Source organism: Diprion similis, chromosome 8 (genome assembly GCF_021155765.1).
Source record: "Diprion similis isolate iyDipSimi1 chromosome 8, iyDipSimi1.1, whole genome shotgun sequence".
NCBI lineage: Eukaryota > Metazoa > Arthropoda > Insecta > Hymenoptera > Diprionidae > Diprion > Diprion similis.
In genome coordinates this window covers 18,848,160-18,865,227 of record NC_060112.1, presented here as the reverse complement: position 1 = coordinate 18,865,227, position 17,068 = coordinate 18,848,160, and the positions used below count along the sequence as shown (strand labels likewise).

General features: G+C 46.0%; 1 protein-coding gene across 1 annotated transcript in view; it reads left to right on the top strand.

Annotated features, from left to right (window-relative positions):
* The window catches only part of LOC124409010 (MOXD1 homolog 2), an 87,225-nt gene that overhangs the window by 65,267 nt on the left and 4,890 nt on the right, over positions 1 to 17,068 (top strand). Inside the window, exon 4 of the mRNA XM_046886395.1 lies at positions 15,925 to 16,119. Within this exon, the coding sequence (XP_046742351.1) occupies positions 15,925 to 16,119 (195 nt within the window). The remainder of the gene's footprint in view (positions 1 to 15,924; positions 16,120 to 17,068) is intronic.

The following is a 17,068-nucleotide window of genomic DNA, read 5'->3' as shown; positions in this document are numbered from 1 at the left end:
TGGAATTTACGCTGTGGCTACCAAAGTCTTTTGTGTTTATTTGATTTTTCTTTTCTGTCGCTTGTTTCCATTCCAATTTCTCTCTCTATATAATCACTGCTGCAGCACGACACAGCGATCTCGATTGGTTCCGGTGTCAGGCCAAGATCTTTCATGATCGGTACAAAGTACGGTTATACTTTCAGTAAAACTAATTCTCCTAAAGAAACCGTACGTCGTAAGAACTCTTTCGAATCCCGGTTGCTCGACCCCCGAGTGACCTTTGCGGTTGATGCATGCTTTTTAACCAGGTTGTAGAAAGAAGAAAACGTTGCTTCGCAATTTTAGGATTGCTTAAAATTCGGTAATCCATAATCCAAGGAAGACATCATCATATTGTGCAGATTTAACTTTACGAAAATCTTTCCAAAATAGTAAATCAACGAGTTTGGTTCGACGCTTTATTACGTTAACGTTGCTAACTTCAATACCGTACTTTTCACCGTGTGCGGATTTTAGACTCCAATTGGAGAGTAATTTTCGTGGTTTCGAGATCGGCCACGCGATAACAGGCAGCATGCAAAGTGGGTGATTTCTGTGAGACTGCATTACCCGCTCTCGCATCACCGTAAAGATGTAAATTTCGAGATCGTAAACCCCCCGCGTTGGCGCTCAGCAGTAATACCGGAGACCTCATACGGTTCGCGGTGAAGATACATTGAAGAACCGTTCCAAAAAGCGCGGGGCAACCAGTTGCGTCGAAATGACAAGCGGTTATCGCTAATATTCCTCAGATTGAGAAAAAAAACTACAATCGAAACGCGTGTTTACCGGAGCAGATATTTTTTCTACTAGAATCGGGAAGTGGAGGCTGCGGAGCGATTACGCCCATTAACCGTGTTATATGCTAAACAATGGCGTATAATGATCAGCGCATTTATGTAATAATGACCTGGCACTATGGAATTACGTCGTTTCGAGGATGGCTCGCCGACGGATATTACTCGCCCTCGATGTAGCCTAGAGCCTAGGACCCGCGCCGAGGGCTTATGTATTCATGTATTCGAGGGCGTCCGCGTCGCGACGCCTGACTTATACCAGCGGCGCACAACCTCGCTGGTCCAGACAAACAGCCGTGCGTATTTACATATAATTAAGTAGAGAGTCTCGGCTAATGCACCGGGTGGAAATCTCTACGCTTATAATTTTGTGGTTGCGGGTTGCAGCTGCAGGGTCACTTCAAACGTCCTGCGAGTGAGTGCTCGGGTCGGTGACTGTCGGTTTTATTATATGCGGGGTTAAAATTGAGGGGTTAAGATCGCCTGAAAACCGGGAAAGGCGTGGGTGACACGCAACAAGAATACTTGCCTTTCCCATACCTGTACGGTGGGCATGTGCATGTAAAAACAGCAAACAAACCGAGATCTTATCCCCCGGGAAACAGCGTCCGAACAGCTCGACGCTCTGCATAACTTTATCTGATCGCGTGACGTTCTATTTGAACCCCTGAGCACGCTGTGTTTTCACGCTGACTGCAATACGCATGTGTATTTTCGCGTTCAAACCATGCCGCTTGCCTAGAGTCACCAATCGAGTTCGATCTATTCAACAGCTCGGTCACCCAGATCGGTGCACATCACCGCAGGTATGACAGATGAAAAAATCGTATAACACGGAGCTGCAGTTTGAAAACTTGTTTCTCGTTTTACGATGATTTCGGATGGGGAATATATCTACTGTGATTAAGACGACATCATATAATATCCGAAATTATCGTATAATATGTATCCTCGCGTAACTGGTTATTACGTGAACGAAACGTAACCCTCGTACGGTTACGTGAGCATTTATCGACTGTTGGCAGGGATCGAGATCGCGATTTCATGCGGTGGGGAAGATGTAACGATAACGATTGACGAGCACTTTGCGATGATCTAATAAACGTCAGTTGAGAAATTTGACTGCGGTTGAAAAGAAGCGTGATTTGATACCGGTAATATTTTACTCCAATTTATCGGGTAATACGTGATTCATCATGCGGATCGGCTCGCGTTTATGTCGTGTATGCAAGATAAAGTAACTCCTTCGGAGTTACGACTTTGTGCAAAAGGAAAATGTTCGCCGTGTTTCGAAAGCTCGGTTGGCATTCGGTCCTCGTATCGAGAGAGGTCAGTCCGATAACGCGGGGAAAAATTTGATTGATTTCCAACCGCCAATGCCTCGTTGTGGCTTAGGCGAAATATCACATATACGTTCAAAATCGAGATATCCTGCGCGCGTGGCTGGCGCACAGATCATGGCGGAATTTCCGTTGTAAGACCTTCCCTCTTCTCCCTCCTCCGTCACGATTTGTCCGGGGTGGAGGGAAAATATCTTAAAGGAATCGATCCTTCCACCGGGTTATGGAACTAATAAGAGGCATTCCTACTCCAGGAAGCAATTCGTCGAACGGTTCCTTCGTTGGAAATTTACGAGGTACTACCAAAGAACGTGAGAGCACAGATGATGCCGCGCGCGCGATTCACGGACCGTCGGGACGTACGGCGAAAGCTCGCGCGAAAATCCTGGGAATCTCGTCTCCCTTTATCGGCTCGCTCTTTCTCTTCAGATCTGCGCGAGACGCGCAACGATCGAACGAACTGTCTTGCTTGTTTGTTCCTGGTATGTAAATTCGACCCCGTTCCTCCGGGATTTTCGCTGCTTCGAGGAACGGACTCTGGGGGTTGAAATAAGGCGATGCCCTTACCGGGATAGAATTGGCTTGTTGACCTGGTTTCTATCTCGGTTTTCGTACAACTTCCGCTACCTTTGCGCTATGAATGTACCTGCGCTACCAGGGACGCAAAATCAGGGGCATCTCGATGTCGTCGAACCGTTGCTCACTATCTTCGGTGAAAAGTTTCTTAATTGACTTTTGGTTACTGTTGAATCCGATCCGCGAGCTCGGATCTCCCTACAAACGCGGTGGCACAACATCGACGTTTTTCGCTATTTTATATGCTGATTTTTCGTCGCGAATACGCGAGCTTCCGTGGTGAAATAGGGATGATGGAGGGAAAAACACTGGAGAATCCTATTTATGGTGGTGATAGTTTACCTCTGAGAAAAGTTTATTTTATTTTTACCATTTTTTTTTTTTTTTTTTATCGTTTTTTCTACTCTCAGCAAGGGTTTTTCGAGTTCTTCTTTCTATCACCGGCACCAAAAACATGTTTATCCAAGATTGGCAAACACACGATGGAACCGACGACGTCCGCGTCCGAGGCGCTAAGTAACTTCTGAGCGTGTCTTCGATTCGTCAAAGAAAGCTAAACTAGGTCGTTGCAAATTTTCCAATTGAAAGAAGAAAAATTTATATTTTACCCGTCCGACTGCCACGCTGAAAAAAGCAAAAGGTATAATTTCCTGTTATTTATACGAGCGTCGGAAATCAAATGTCGCCAACTTTTTCGGTTCCAATTTACCAAGCGCGTGAACGAAAGTTTCGTAAATCAGTTTCGCAATCAGATTTCTACCCGCGACGGCTATCCGGACCAATCCCTTGGAACGTCGGTCCGCGATTATGAGGGATCCGAAGGGTCAGCAATTAAACTCGTATTTCGGATTATCCTTAATTCCGGTCTTTCGTTGAACCAGCCCTAGTTACGAGATTAGTCACAGATTACACGAAGTTATACTCGCAGCTTCGCCGTTCTGTCGTGCAGTTATTAAAGCTATAAAGTTTCTTTCCGTACCTGAGGACGACTCAAAGTAACGCTTTTATACTTATAACCGAGAGATCGTATCTGATCCTTTCCGACTACGTCCCCTGACGAATAGGAACCGGAGGTACTTCTCTGCACTTTGCGATAATTATCAGAAGGATTTTGTCCGCCGATACGGGAGCAGCCAAGGAGTTTCGCCTGTTTTCTCAGGACGAAGATCGGCCCGATAGTCCTTTACGGCTCATTGCAACTAGAGACAAACTTTGTCAACATAAGCGCAGGATCTGCTCGTGTAATAGTTTCAAAAATCACATGGAATGCGTAATGCTTTTTTATTCTCTCGGCCATCTTGTCAACGTCAGCTGTGCAGGTTGCCACCGGTAAACGGAAGTGGATGATTCGATAAGGTAAGTGCGTTTCGTGTTCGGCAAAAGGGGATCACTCGCTAACATCGCACGATCAGAACTCTACATCGCTTCTCGTCAACGGCCAGACTACGTCACTAGGGCATTCTCCGTCGCTTCGAACGGTCGGACGCGATAACTTCCGGTTTGCATTGGCTTATTTTGTATGCAGCTAATTTGCATGTCGGACGGGTAAGATGAAATTGGTTAGACCTGCAGGCCGCGAAGCCCTGCTTCGGCTCTCAGGCCTGCACCGTCTGACGGAGTTACATTAATCCTTCCTACTTACACTGAGTCGACGGAGCTCTGCCGCTTCGGGAACAATCCATCGTCAGCCGATACAACGTCAGAGCGAGTGATTTCGCTAATGGGGAAAATTTTATAAACTTTTAAAAGTGAATTTGTAAACCTTGGGTTGAATTTTATAAACAATTTACGGAGGAATAGCTGCGGGCCGCTAACACGACGCTGTCCAACTCTGAAAGAAAAGTTTGATAACACTTCCTGCCTGCGAGAAGGCGGAAGCTTTGCTCAGTCAAGTTCGCTGCTGTTCCGAGGCGGGTGCTTAGGGTGAATAAGATCGTTCTTATCACCTGGAGCTTCGAGATACGAAACCAGGAGCTATCTGCACCTGGGTTGAGTATAGAACACCTGAGCAAGCTGTTATCGCGTGTATTTATTGGCGTGGATCAGCGCCTTTGTAACTGCAGATTATTTTCTCTCTGTAAAAAGGAATTTTACACATTGATCGAATCGTCGCTCCCCTTTATCGCGGACAAACTTTGCAGCTAATTCGTTACTTGTTTACTCGACTAATACGGGTGGCGTATTTCCGTGCAGTAGTAGTTCGCTGTACGTGCAAACTGCAAAGATTATACGACAGACAAGGGAGCGAATGTGCTGCAGCAACTGCATGAGGCAAGATGCAAAAAACCCCTTTTGTAATTAATTTATTGCCATTTCTCTGATGAATAATCGTCAGGATACAAGCGAGCGAACCGCCCACCAGCAATTTATCTAACAAATGGTTTGAAAACGGCGACTCATGCCGCGTTCCGTAAATAGCGCGGGCCTGCCTCGCCGAGTCCAACAACTCTACAATACATACACTCTGTATACACGTGCAGGGATCCAGCTTCGTTGGAAGTCGATGTGGAAGTCGACCGGTCAACGACGGTCGTTCCTTGTCACTATTTGTTCATTTGCTAGTACAAATCACGACTGACGCCGACGCGTCTTTCTTCCTCTTTTCCCTTCTTGATCGTGATATACTTTGCTGGTAGAACAGGTACGCGGCTAACGGTTACGTCAAGTACCTACGCGCCTTGACAACGGACGCTATCCATCAATCGGCGGTGAAATATGGGCGATGGTGTATTTTAATACGCGTATGGATCCACGACGTCAGGGTCGCGAAGGTGCGTTGACCTTGCCTTGGCAGCGTGGACGAAGATAACATCGAGGTGAAACCAAAGAGCTAGATGGAGATTCGTTTTCCTGAAGCGAAGGGTGGTTCGGTTACGTCGAGGATGAATCGCGTGTCCACGTATCACTGCCTGCCTGAATGTCTCTGGATATCGACTTGACCAGCTACTACGGAAGTATAATGCTACGGTAGATCAGGGGTTGGCTATACTGATGCAGAACACCGTGACTGTTTCTCAAACCGAACTCAGGGCATGCATAACTCTACTAATTACGTCTGAAGAGCTTAATTCCACCCATCACTCCCTCTCTCTCTCTCACTCTCGCTGACGGCGATAATGCAACTATTATGTCCGCGGTTATCCTTCAAATCAGAGTTAGCGCAGTCATCCTGCTCGCGGCGGCACCTCGAAGGAGGTAATCCCGAACTATCTCGGTAGACTGGGGATCCGATAGGACGTAGAGCCACCTACGTACCTGCAGCCTAGGTTAGGAGCTTCGCCAAGTTGGCGTTCAAGTTTACAGCTCCAGTTCTCACCCACGTGCCTCGGAAACCTCCCTTCGCTCTCTCTTCCTCTCTCAGCGCTGTCGTTCTACTGATCTTGGCTCCGAGGCGCGGTACCAGAGGGACGTCTCTGGAACAGTTCGACCCCGCGTAGTTAAGAGAAGTCGTCTCCGCTTCTGCAGGCAAAGTTGGAGCCTTAATCCCGAGCAAATATCTTGGAATCAGCGATAGTTTAACAAACTTATAACCTGGAAAGTCTCACCCTCTTCTCACAGAACCCAGGATGTGTAGTTCGCTCGCGTCTTTCGACTTGAAATTTCTACCCTATAACCCTTATTGAGTAAAACCGCGTGTGCGGCGCAGGGAAGAAGCTATGGAAAATTGGTTATTTCTAATACCCTTCAGCGTCACTTTATTTCCATCATGGCTGTTCCCGCGTGGATGTATAGGAAATATACTTAAACGATCGGACAAATTCATCGTCCTTCTCGTTCCCCAGGCACTTCAAGTGCGATACGATAAACACTTACTGGAAAAGAAGCAAAATTTATAAGGCGTTGATGAAACTAACGTTTGAAGATGTAGGCAAAAATCGATGGCAAGGGATGCGTGATGCAGGTGAGAATCCGCACAAGGCTGCGACCAGAGGCCAGGAAAATGGTTGCGGACCAATTTGAAGCGAAATGAAAGGACACGAAGAAAGGAAAGTAAGAAAAAAGGGGAAACGAAACGAAAAATTACACGAATGTTTCCCCGGGTGTAATTTGGAGTAGCGGAAAAGAGGACTGGAAATTTGCGTGGGGTTGCTCGTTTGCTGGGAGCGCGCGCGCGACTCCCCACGGACCAAATTGTAGCTTATTTAATGTCCCGGCCGAGATAAGAAGCGTGTCACGTTGTTCTTGCCGGAAGAGATAAAGCTGTCTAATACTATTTAGGGGGTACGAAATATTACCGTAAATACCGTGTTTCGTGATGCAAAATTGGCTCGGTGGGATATTATTTATACCTACCCTTCGAGGACGGCGTCGCGCGACTCCTCACGATTTATATTTTCACAGGTTCACCTACCTACGCCCCCTGGGAGGGTGTGATTACCTATCTCAAATTCAATTCTTGACCCGCAGGGTGGGGGGCGCGAGCATATCATCATCGTATCCGGCCCCCGTCCAATCATCTTCTCCATTATTACAAATCACGAAGCTCATTCTTCCCAAATGGGGAAACTAATTACTGATCTGGATAACAGTCGGAATGCCGATACGAGGCGGAGGCGAGAGAATTGGAGAGGTGAAGAGAGGAGTGAAGAGCACCCGAATGCCCTCCTTTGCCTTGTGGTAGGAACGTGTGCTCAATGCCGATAGGGAACAGTGCCATACCTATCTACTGCTTATACTCGGGTTAAGGTGCAGGATAGAGTTTCCTCGTAGACTCGCATAGATGAGCCAGAGCCATCTCGCGTAGAAATGGCAACGGCGTCGAGGGCCGCTTGTTCAGGGGGTGTGAAGGACGATACTATACATCTATACCTCGCCTACTATATTTCGAGACAATAAGTGCCGTTGAGATAAAGCGGGGGCTTAGATAACCCGCATGAACCTCAGATCCAGTAATGGAGGTAGATTCTGTTTTATGTTCCCACCATTTTTTCCCTGATAACGAACAAACGAGTACGTGCAACATAGCTCTGGCTTTTCCAACCGTACACCCACAATTTCCTACCGTGGCGATTGATCCAATTTCTGCTACGGCTCGTGCCGTTCTCTCTCTGCAACCACTAAAACTGCATGCACACTAGCCAATGTACCAACAGTTTTTCAGTGTCTTATGGGAGTTAGTTCCGATGTATCGAGCTTGTTTTCGACAGACATACGAGGATGATGGCGCGTGTTCGTAAGTAACCATTGCTGATGAAAAATCTACGACGATTTGGTGCTTCGGATGAAATATATATCAAAGTTGAATCAACAGATAGGAGAGTCGAGTTAGTGCCGAATAAAATCTGAAATGATTTTGAAAATCTTGAAGCCTTTGCACTTTTAAACTTCTTTTGATGCACTGACGCTGGTCTTCTAACTTCTCCAAGTGGTAGCTTACATTTAACACCGTTCGATCGAAACAACGAAAACTTGACATTTGGAAACCATTCAATAATATGTCAACCCTAAAAGTACGATGTCTTTAACACAGAAACTTTCTACGCGAAAAATTTTGAATTCACTTCAATTATTTATACAAACCTAACGTTAATCTAACATTAACGCAACGTGGGAGCAGCATTCACTTTCTAACCAAAGCTCGAACGCGGAAACCATTCCGATAATTATTTTCCACCGAGTTTCTTGCTCCCCAGTTGTTTCAGGGTTGATGTTAACAATGAATGTTGAGGGATATCCCCGCTTGAATACGGTACTGTGTACGATTCTACAGGCGTGCATTTTTCTCGTTATAAAAATATATCGTACATAATACGTACGCTGCAACTATTGTTTCTATCTGCTTGCCGGGTTGTAAATGTTTTCATAAAACATTGCTCACTCTGCTACGCCGGAATGAGTAATCCGCATCCCACTAATATACTAAAAAGGTGCACCAGGTTTTTATTTCGAAAAAGAGACTGAGGAGTGCAAACCATACGGAGCAACGAAGACTACCGTGGTAATATAAATTATATGCATGCAAGCCTTGCCAAGTTGTTACCCACCACCAGCCGCGGCGGCAAATACGGTTATTAGACTAGATTATAACCACTGTTAACACATCTATTAAAATATACATTCTATCGTTGCGTTGAAAATCCCAACCGAGACTTACGTGGCTCTACAGCATAACTATAATCGTGGGTCTACGTGCACGCCCACATATCCAACTGCACGTACGTTTCATCCATGGACGTATGAAAAACACACACACCTAAACCGTAAACTGACGGAAAGTTCGTTAACATCAGACTCTTCGATGGTTCGATATTTCAACAATTATGAAAGGATTGCAGGAATTATCCATCGGTCAGGATACTCAAAGCTACAGTCGACCTTTCGACCTACTCTCAAAATGATATCAGCACCGTTGGTTCATCGAACAAGGTTTTTTTTCTTCTTTCTGTTTTTTGCTTTCTTAGCAGGGATCGTCTAGTTCATTATCTAAGTCGGCTTATCATTAGGAAACCAGAACCGAAATAATAGGCACTTTGGTACACGCTTGTACGGAGTGCAGTTGTGTAATACTTCTCCATGTCGTGTGCAGCGCTACTTGAAATTGCAGCACGAGACGTTGGTACCTACCGACCTCGGGCCATAGCTATTCGAGACAGTCCTTGTACAGTATTGAACATATTCTCGTCAATTTTCGTGACTCATTTGAAGTTTTGAAGGGGTTTACTCACGAATCACCGCTACCGACGCGCATTATGTATTACAGGCAACAGGGAGTGAAACGGGCGAACATTCCCGAGCTGGAACACCGACGTCGACGGGGCGGCATACCTAAGAGCTAACATGTGTTTTACCTGCATGACTACCCATCCGTTCAACTATGTTGAACCAAGTGAAATGCGAATGTATAGCTAATCCTCAACGCATGATGGATAGCGCTCGGCGCAATTCAATTTCTCCGTGTTAGCATTTACGTCGTTGCTGCTGCTGTTGCTGCTGCTGCTGCGTGAAAACCCGGTGTTTCGAGCTGTTTCTCCACTCGCTTCGGCGCCGCTTCTTTAGCGTGAAATAATCTCGCGAGTGCCGACACGTCACTCTATATTTCTCACGCCCCGTGTGCATACGGGGTGAAATTTAATGATAGCTGGTAATATTCTTCGCTCGAGAAAATCGTTGGGCTGGTAATTAATCAAGATATAACCGAGAGAAAAATCGTGCGGTGGACTGTTATGGTCATCCCCTTCCACGCGTCGCTTCATAACCACGATCGCGAACCGGGAGCGTGCGTTCTCATTTTTTTCCCCTAACATTCCGTTCCAAGATAACAGAGGGAGGATGTAGTAATTGCCTGTAAGTGAGGTTAAATATTTGAGTAGACCTCTTATCGAACCGCGTAATGGCCAGAGCAATGCTCAACTATACCTTAATGTCCGTCTAAGAACGGCAACGAATTTTCAACGGGAGTTAAGTCAATCGCATTCACAGGAAGCGAGCTAGTCTATGGATTGAAAGCAGCCTTCATCCGTTAGAAAACGATTTGACGAAACCTGCATAAAGAAACTATATGAATCTCGTCGTCCGGTTTCACCGCATCCTAGCCCTTTTCGCTGCACGTGTAGCGCACAACAACTCTCAGCCTTAAAGTTCAGTCGTACGGTGTTGACAGGGGTTGAAGTTGGTGCGGAAGTTTAATCTTTCAGGCCGCGAGTCCGTGCGCGTTCCTTGCGGTTGACGTCAGGCTTCTTTTTACGCGGTTGCGAAAGGGGAAAGTTCAGGCTATATACGGCGAAAACATCCCTCGTCGGGTCGTGTCTCCTCGAGCCAAGGGAGCATTTAAATTACAAATTAAACCAAACATTAACTTTCTTTGCAGCGCCAAGCTCGCGGGGCTCTACGTCGGATTTTTAGGGCCGCAAATTATTTTTATGGTAATTGGTCGTTCTTAAGTTCACCACCCTCGTCGTCGCCACCACTCCCGAGTATTCCACGCCCTGTTTGCCTGCAATTTGAATGATTCTCTACCGCCTTTCTTTCTTGCCTTATCCTCGGGTTTTTCTTTCTCTCTTTTTTTTGTTTTGGTTTATTTTTTTTTTTTTTTTCATAATTACTCGCAATGAGTCTTAGTCGGCTGCAACCACCATGATCGCAGACGGTGTCGCTCCAAGCTTTTACACCGTCACGCCGACAACGAGCTCATCATGTATGCGAGAGTCCTTTTTCCTTCTTGGAGTTATTATTCGCTTCCTTGAGCCCAGTCGCAGATTGCCGTAAGCGACGGTTTTAAAAATCGATCGTATGCCACATGCACGATATACGCACGGATATGGTAAGTCGGGCAACATCATTGCGCAAGGGGAGATGGACATCTCGAGGCTGCCGCAGGAAATAACAGATAACATCGAGCCTCGCGCTGGTTATTCCAAGCCGCGAAGAAATGATCGAGTGCCACGCCACGCGAGCCCAACTACCAACAAGTACCTAGGCACAATTTCTTGCTGCGCCTCAGGCAGAAACCTGGTGTTTTCTTCGATTTGAAATTTTTATTTTTAACAGCCACTTTCAACGAGGGCGGAAACAACCCCGCAATTTTCGTAGATACACAGCATTACGCCAACGTGTGTATTATATTACAGTTATTTATTTCTGTTTCCTTCTTCTCGATATTCCTGACCGATAATGCCAACAATAGGGTGACTCAAGCTTGTTATGAGACGACGGCAAAACTAACTTTGAAATTCACCGTTGAGCCGTTCGATAATGGGGTTGGCGGCGGCGGCGGGGGTAGGGAAGAGCCTGCTCTAGTTAGGGGTAGAATAAGAGTTGAGCAATGAGTGGTGGGAGGAGGGAGAAGGGCGGGGCGAGCCGCGGAGGGAGTTGGGTAAATTGGGGAGCGGACGAAGTTTGCATTCTGCGATAGCCCTTAATTGCTTTTTAAAACTCGCAAGTTTGAAAATAGAGAATTCCTCCTGCCGCACTTGACTCGATCGCTCGCTCGCGTTCGTACTTGCGCGGAAGAGAGGAATGTTCGATATTAGATTTCCATATCACGTTGCCGATATATAGCCGGCATGATCCACCCACGCCATTCGTTCTCGTCGATATTATATCCCCAGAGTGCAGTTCTCCAAATTCTCTGTGGTGGAAGGTGGATCGAACGAATGTTCAAGTTTCTGTTTTTTCCTCCGACTCTTCTTCGCCTAGTCTAACTAATTAACGTTGTCACTTTGAAGAAAGAGGATCCTTTATTGGCTCACACCCAGCTCTTATATTATATTTAAGACGCCCACGGCTGCTATGAGCCTCCTTTCACCCATTTTCAAAGTATGTGTGTGTGTGTGTGTGTGTGTATTTCTTCGCGGACGACGAGAGATTCTCCCTCTACCGAGTGTAAATTGCTTTATATTAAGTTGACGACTCGGGGAATTCACCGCTCTCAAATACTTTGGTAACTCTGAAGCGCGTCGTCGGCGGCAAAGACGGGAGAGGCAAACTCTACGTTTCACGTGAAAGAAATTTATAATCCCTTTCTGTAACCAGTGAGATGGTGCGAAGGCTTCAGGGATTCTCCGATCGGTCAAACGACGCGTGATAATTTGTATTCCTGAAACGATTTTCGCCAGCTGTATGTATAACCTGCAATTCGAAATCGATCGATTGCTCATCGCCAATGGTGATTGGGTTCGAGCTTTAGAGCAAACAAAATTTCACCGGCTAACGTAACCAGATCAGGTACTGCTGTGTATCGATTCGGAGAAAGTCACCGAGGGATGAATCGCGCGGCGCGGCTTAAACTTACCCGGTCACGTTATCTCTACCTCCCCATTGGCTCTAAGCCGTGAAGACGGAATATCGCAGGGCGCACAACCCAAAGATCCGTGTCTTAGGGTCGTCGCCCGTTCAAACGGTTAGAAAGTAAACGATCGGGCTCTTTCTCCGATCGTCCCTTTGTTCGTTGCTGCAGAAGAAGAAGCGTAGGATCAAGTAAAAGCACCCCAATCCAAGGATATCCTCGTCGGTCTTGATTCAGATACAAACAATATGCTATATTGCAGGACGTTTAAACCGATTCCGCTCCATCACAGCACCCGGTTTATTTTTCAATACGATGATATGATGTACCCACTTCGACGGGGGAATCAATCGCTCGGAACTTACCGCGATTAAAATCGATATAGCGAACACGCCGCAGGGATGCAGGGATGCAGGGATGCAGGGGCGCACAGCCTGCTGCAGTTGCAGTTGCTGCAGTTGCATCGGCGGCGTGCTTGTACTGCCGAATCGATGGGAATCCCGGGTCGCCAGTTCGAGGCACAGATGCAATTACTGCGGGCATTGTGAATAAGCTCACCCCTTGGCCGAGAGAGCCTTCCCGAATCCCCGCCCCCGGCTCCCAGAGGACTCTTCTTCTCACTCCCCACGTCCTCGTCCTTTCTAGGGTGTAACCAACACCCCGTTGCCCTTGTGCGGCAGCGTCGAGCACGTCTGCAGGATGCACACCTACGCGACACGCGGCCAAGTCCGATGCCTGGTTGTGGATGAGGAGGGGGAGGAGGAGGAGGAGGAGGTGGAGGCTCTATACGTTATTACGAAAGCCCCCCGGGGGTACGCTCTGTCACGATGAGCAAGTGGGCTTTCGGAAAATGAAAATGCGAAATTTATGGATCCTTCTCACGAGAATTCCTCACCCGCGCGATTGCGACAACACTAGGCACCCACCGTGTCTTCGACGGGATCCAACATCGTCGACGTCGTGCGGCATTCATCTGCACGAACGGAGAACGAGACGTCGCTATGTTACGCTCATTTCACGTCAGTTTCGAATTACTTTATAACGAGAGAGGAGAGTATATCCCTGCAGCAGCCGACGGTCCCGTCTCAGTCGTTCAGCTCGGGTCCTATTTCATTTCCAACTTCTGCCGCGCAGCGTGAGCTGCGAGCTGCGAGAATGCGGATCGTAACAAGTGATGCAGCTGAAAAGCACGTATTTTCACCTTGACATATTTTACCCTCCCATTTATTCCATGTTTTTATTTAAAACACCGTGTATATAATTTACTGGAAATTCTCGCTCTTCTTTTCTCTCTCATATATTATACAACTTTTTGCGGTGCCGTGCGAGCAGGTCGACTTTGCGTAAGACGCTTGGAAAATGAGATTTTCTTTGATTGATCCCTCTCCTTTGAAGCCTAACATTCATACATGTAATATACACACATATACCTACGTGAGCACTTTTTTTACTACTATTTCGATCTTCTCTTTTCCGCCGTTTCCTCTTTACTCGCGGTGAGCAACGTAGCGCGAGATCTCTTCGGTTTGTTCTTCGGCTGCTTATCTTTTCCAATCGGTTCTATCGCGGGTCGCACTGTAGCAATACCGCTACCGTTTTATCGCAGTTCAATAAACGCAAATAGATCGACGTCGGCTGATTTTGCGCTCGCAGGCTTGAGCCTCGATCGGTGCTTCGAAATAAGATCAAAGCTCCGACCTTTCCCCAACCTTTATCCTCAGCCGTATAACCCCAGGCCGATTCGAGATTTTTTCCTCGATTGAAAGACGCGTACACTTTTTATCCTCGGAGATTGCAGTGGATGGAATAGTAGAGTTGTAAGGAAATCACAATTGCCACGGGAAACACGTGACAGTGTTGCATCCGTCATAGGCTCGTCATAACGTTCATTTACTTTCATTTTCTATTTGAGACTGCAAGCAAGTCAACTTTTTGCAGATTCGGTGAGTCTCATTGACATTTCTTTAGAACGTTAATTTGTTAATACATCTCGCGATTCTTTTCAAGCATAAATGCAACTGGATGTCGCAGAATATTCAACGGCACGTTGCGGTTGGTCTTCTTACGGTATTATATCTTTGAAAGAACGACGATCCAGTATACCTATAATGAACACGATTTATCGATCTTTTTCACCCTCTAATATTATGTGAAAGTATGCCTCTCTCGTCGTTTCATCCGATGTTATTTCAGTGAAACAGTTTTTTTCATTTCATGTTCTAAAAATGTGGAGTCAGACAAATATGAAATAGCTGGCACCGAAGAAATTCAAAATTCATTTCACACGCGTTCTTGGAGACGAAGTCACGGCGTTGTATGTTTCGTGCCTCCTATGCCGACTCGGGACAGCACGAAAAATCGTCGACTGCCGCTGAGAGGCACGTTTCATTTACCTTGGCAGCAGCACGACGCTTGAGAATTGAATTTTTCCACTTCAAGTAAAATTAATATCCGTATGTTATCGCTCCCCGCCAGGGAAAAGTGGCGAACAAGAAGATATGTCTTGAAAATATGCGGAAAATAAGCCATCTTGTTTTCTTCAACTTTCTTTCATTTTTTATTTTGTCTTATTTTTCTTCATTAATGCTTTCTTCTCAGTCTGTCAGTTTTCTTTGCCTGTAACATCTAAGGAGTAAGCAGCGCGATGCCTGTGCAAGTTCCTCGAAATTCCTTCCGAAAAATAATATACGAGTTTCGGAATGTTTTTGATAGACATACGTATAAAAAATTAACATGAAAAAACGCTGGTACAAACAAAAAAACCTAAAGAAATATACAACAGAAGCATGTACGGGTAAAAGGGATGAAGGGGTCCGTTACTCCAAAACGAATCGTCTGATTGTTTGTATTTAAGTTCACGAGAATACTGCGCATTAGCCCCCTTTTTTTCGTCCATGTCTCGCCACTTCGGCCTTATTTTAATCTTCACGTTGGATGTAGTAAAACGAAGAACATTCAGCAACTAGATCGGTCTCACTTGCACACACGTCTAGCCTATTTGCCGTTTCAAACGGTTTACCTGTCCAACTTACGGACTGTGTCAACGAGCTTTACACCAAAGTAAACAGGTTGCATAGACTGTATATATATATATATATATATATATATATATATATATATATATATATATATATATATAGATATGTATATATGTATTTGCTGACACTTCGAGCAGTCAGCGCCCCGTCGATTAGAGAGTGACTCGCTAATTCGTTTCTCTCCTTGACATCGAAGGAAGGTAAGAAGAGGAATACGAACTTCAAGTTGGCGAGACGTTTTCGACGTCTTTCAGAGCTTCGATACGACTTGGGTGTTACGTCTATTTCTTGCTCCTGTAATCTCGCGAACCCAGTTTTTTTCACACACCGTCAATTCGACGCGGTTTCTATCTTCTTCACCCTCTACCACTCATATTTGCAACGTGACATGTCACTAATTAACGGCGCGATTTTCTTACATGTTTCAGAATGACACAATGCAGGTCGTTTGGCAGTATCACGCCGAGGAGCCGGTATCAGCTGCGGGTGTTTTGCCCGACCACGGAGACGTCAGGGGGACGCGACCCCTTTATCTCGTGCAACGCGATGCGCAGCCACGTCGCAGCTCACGAAACCAGGAACCAGAGACGCCGCTCCAAATTTGGGACGTCTTAAACCAGCAAGTGAGTTGGTCAATTTTTTCAACCTAATGGTACGATCGTCATTTCGAGCAATCGAGAACTCGCTGATTTTTCGTGTAATAACCAGAAGGCTTACCGAGCATGCTATGTAATCAAAAGTATGAAAAATACTTAGAAATTCACAGATATTACTCAAAAATCACTTGATTAGCAGTCAGAGTGATTTTCCAGAAAATTCCTGAGCTCCGGAAGGCTTCGAAAAATCGATACCAATTGCAGGGAGGTTTTGCGGACTCGATAAAAGGGTGATCATAACGCACGGCGAGTGAGGGTCGAGTTATGCATCGTAATCTATGACCCTCCGACGCTAATGAACGTATAGTTTTTGCCGGATGTGACCTGCGCCCGATTTATGTCGTCATAAATTCTGTGTCGCACAATGCCTCCGTCGAAACCTATTGCACCCCGATAAAAATTCACCCTGCCTCCCTGCCCTCGTTCAATTTGCTCGAGTATTCCGCCCGACTCGACTGCGATCATTCCAATAATCGCATCCGACGAAAGCCCGTAAACACCGCAAAAAACTCTGCACGATATTCTCGAATAGAGATTATTTACTGGTCGCAGCTAAACGTAAATATTCAGGGGTGCCGTTCTGGTATTTTTTTTTCCTCTCCTTTTAGTTCCTCGCTTATTTTTGTAACGGATGTATGAATTATGGAAGATGAGCAATAATAAAGGTGCTACTTTTGGGAGATCAAAATTTAAATTGAAACTTGGGGCGTAGGAAAAACTGGAACAGAGAACGGGGAAATTGTATTTTTCCATCGTACCAGAGAACGAGAAACGGCCACAAGGCACATCTTGGGCTGCAGCGGTGGAAGAGGCGGCTAGCTGCTCCGAATTGCGATGTTCCAATTACGGAACACATTGCGACAACGAAGAGGAACTTTTTATTTTATTAACCCACAAAGGCTGCCACGGCACTCAC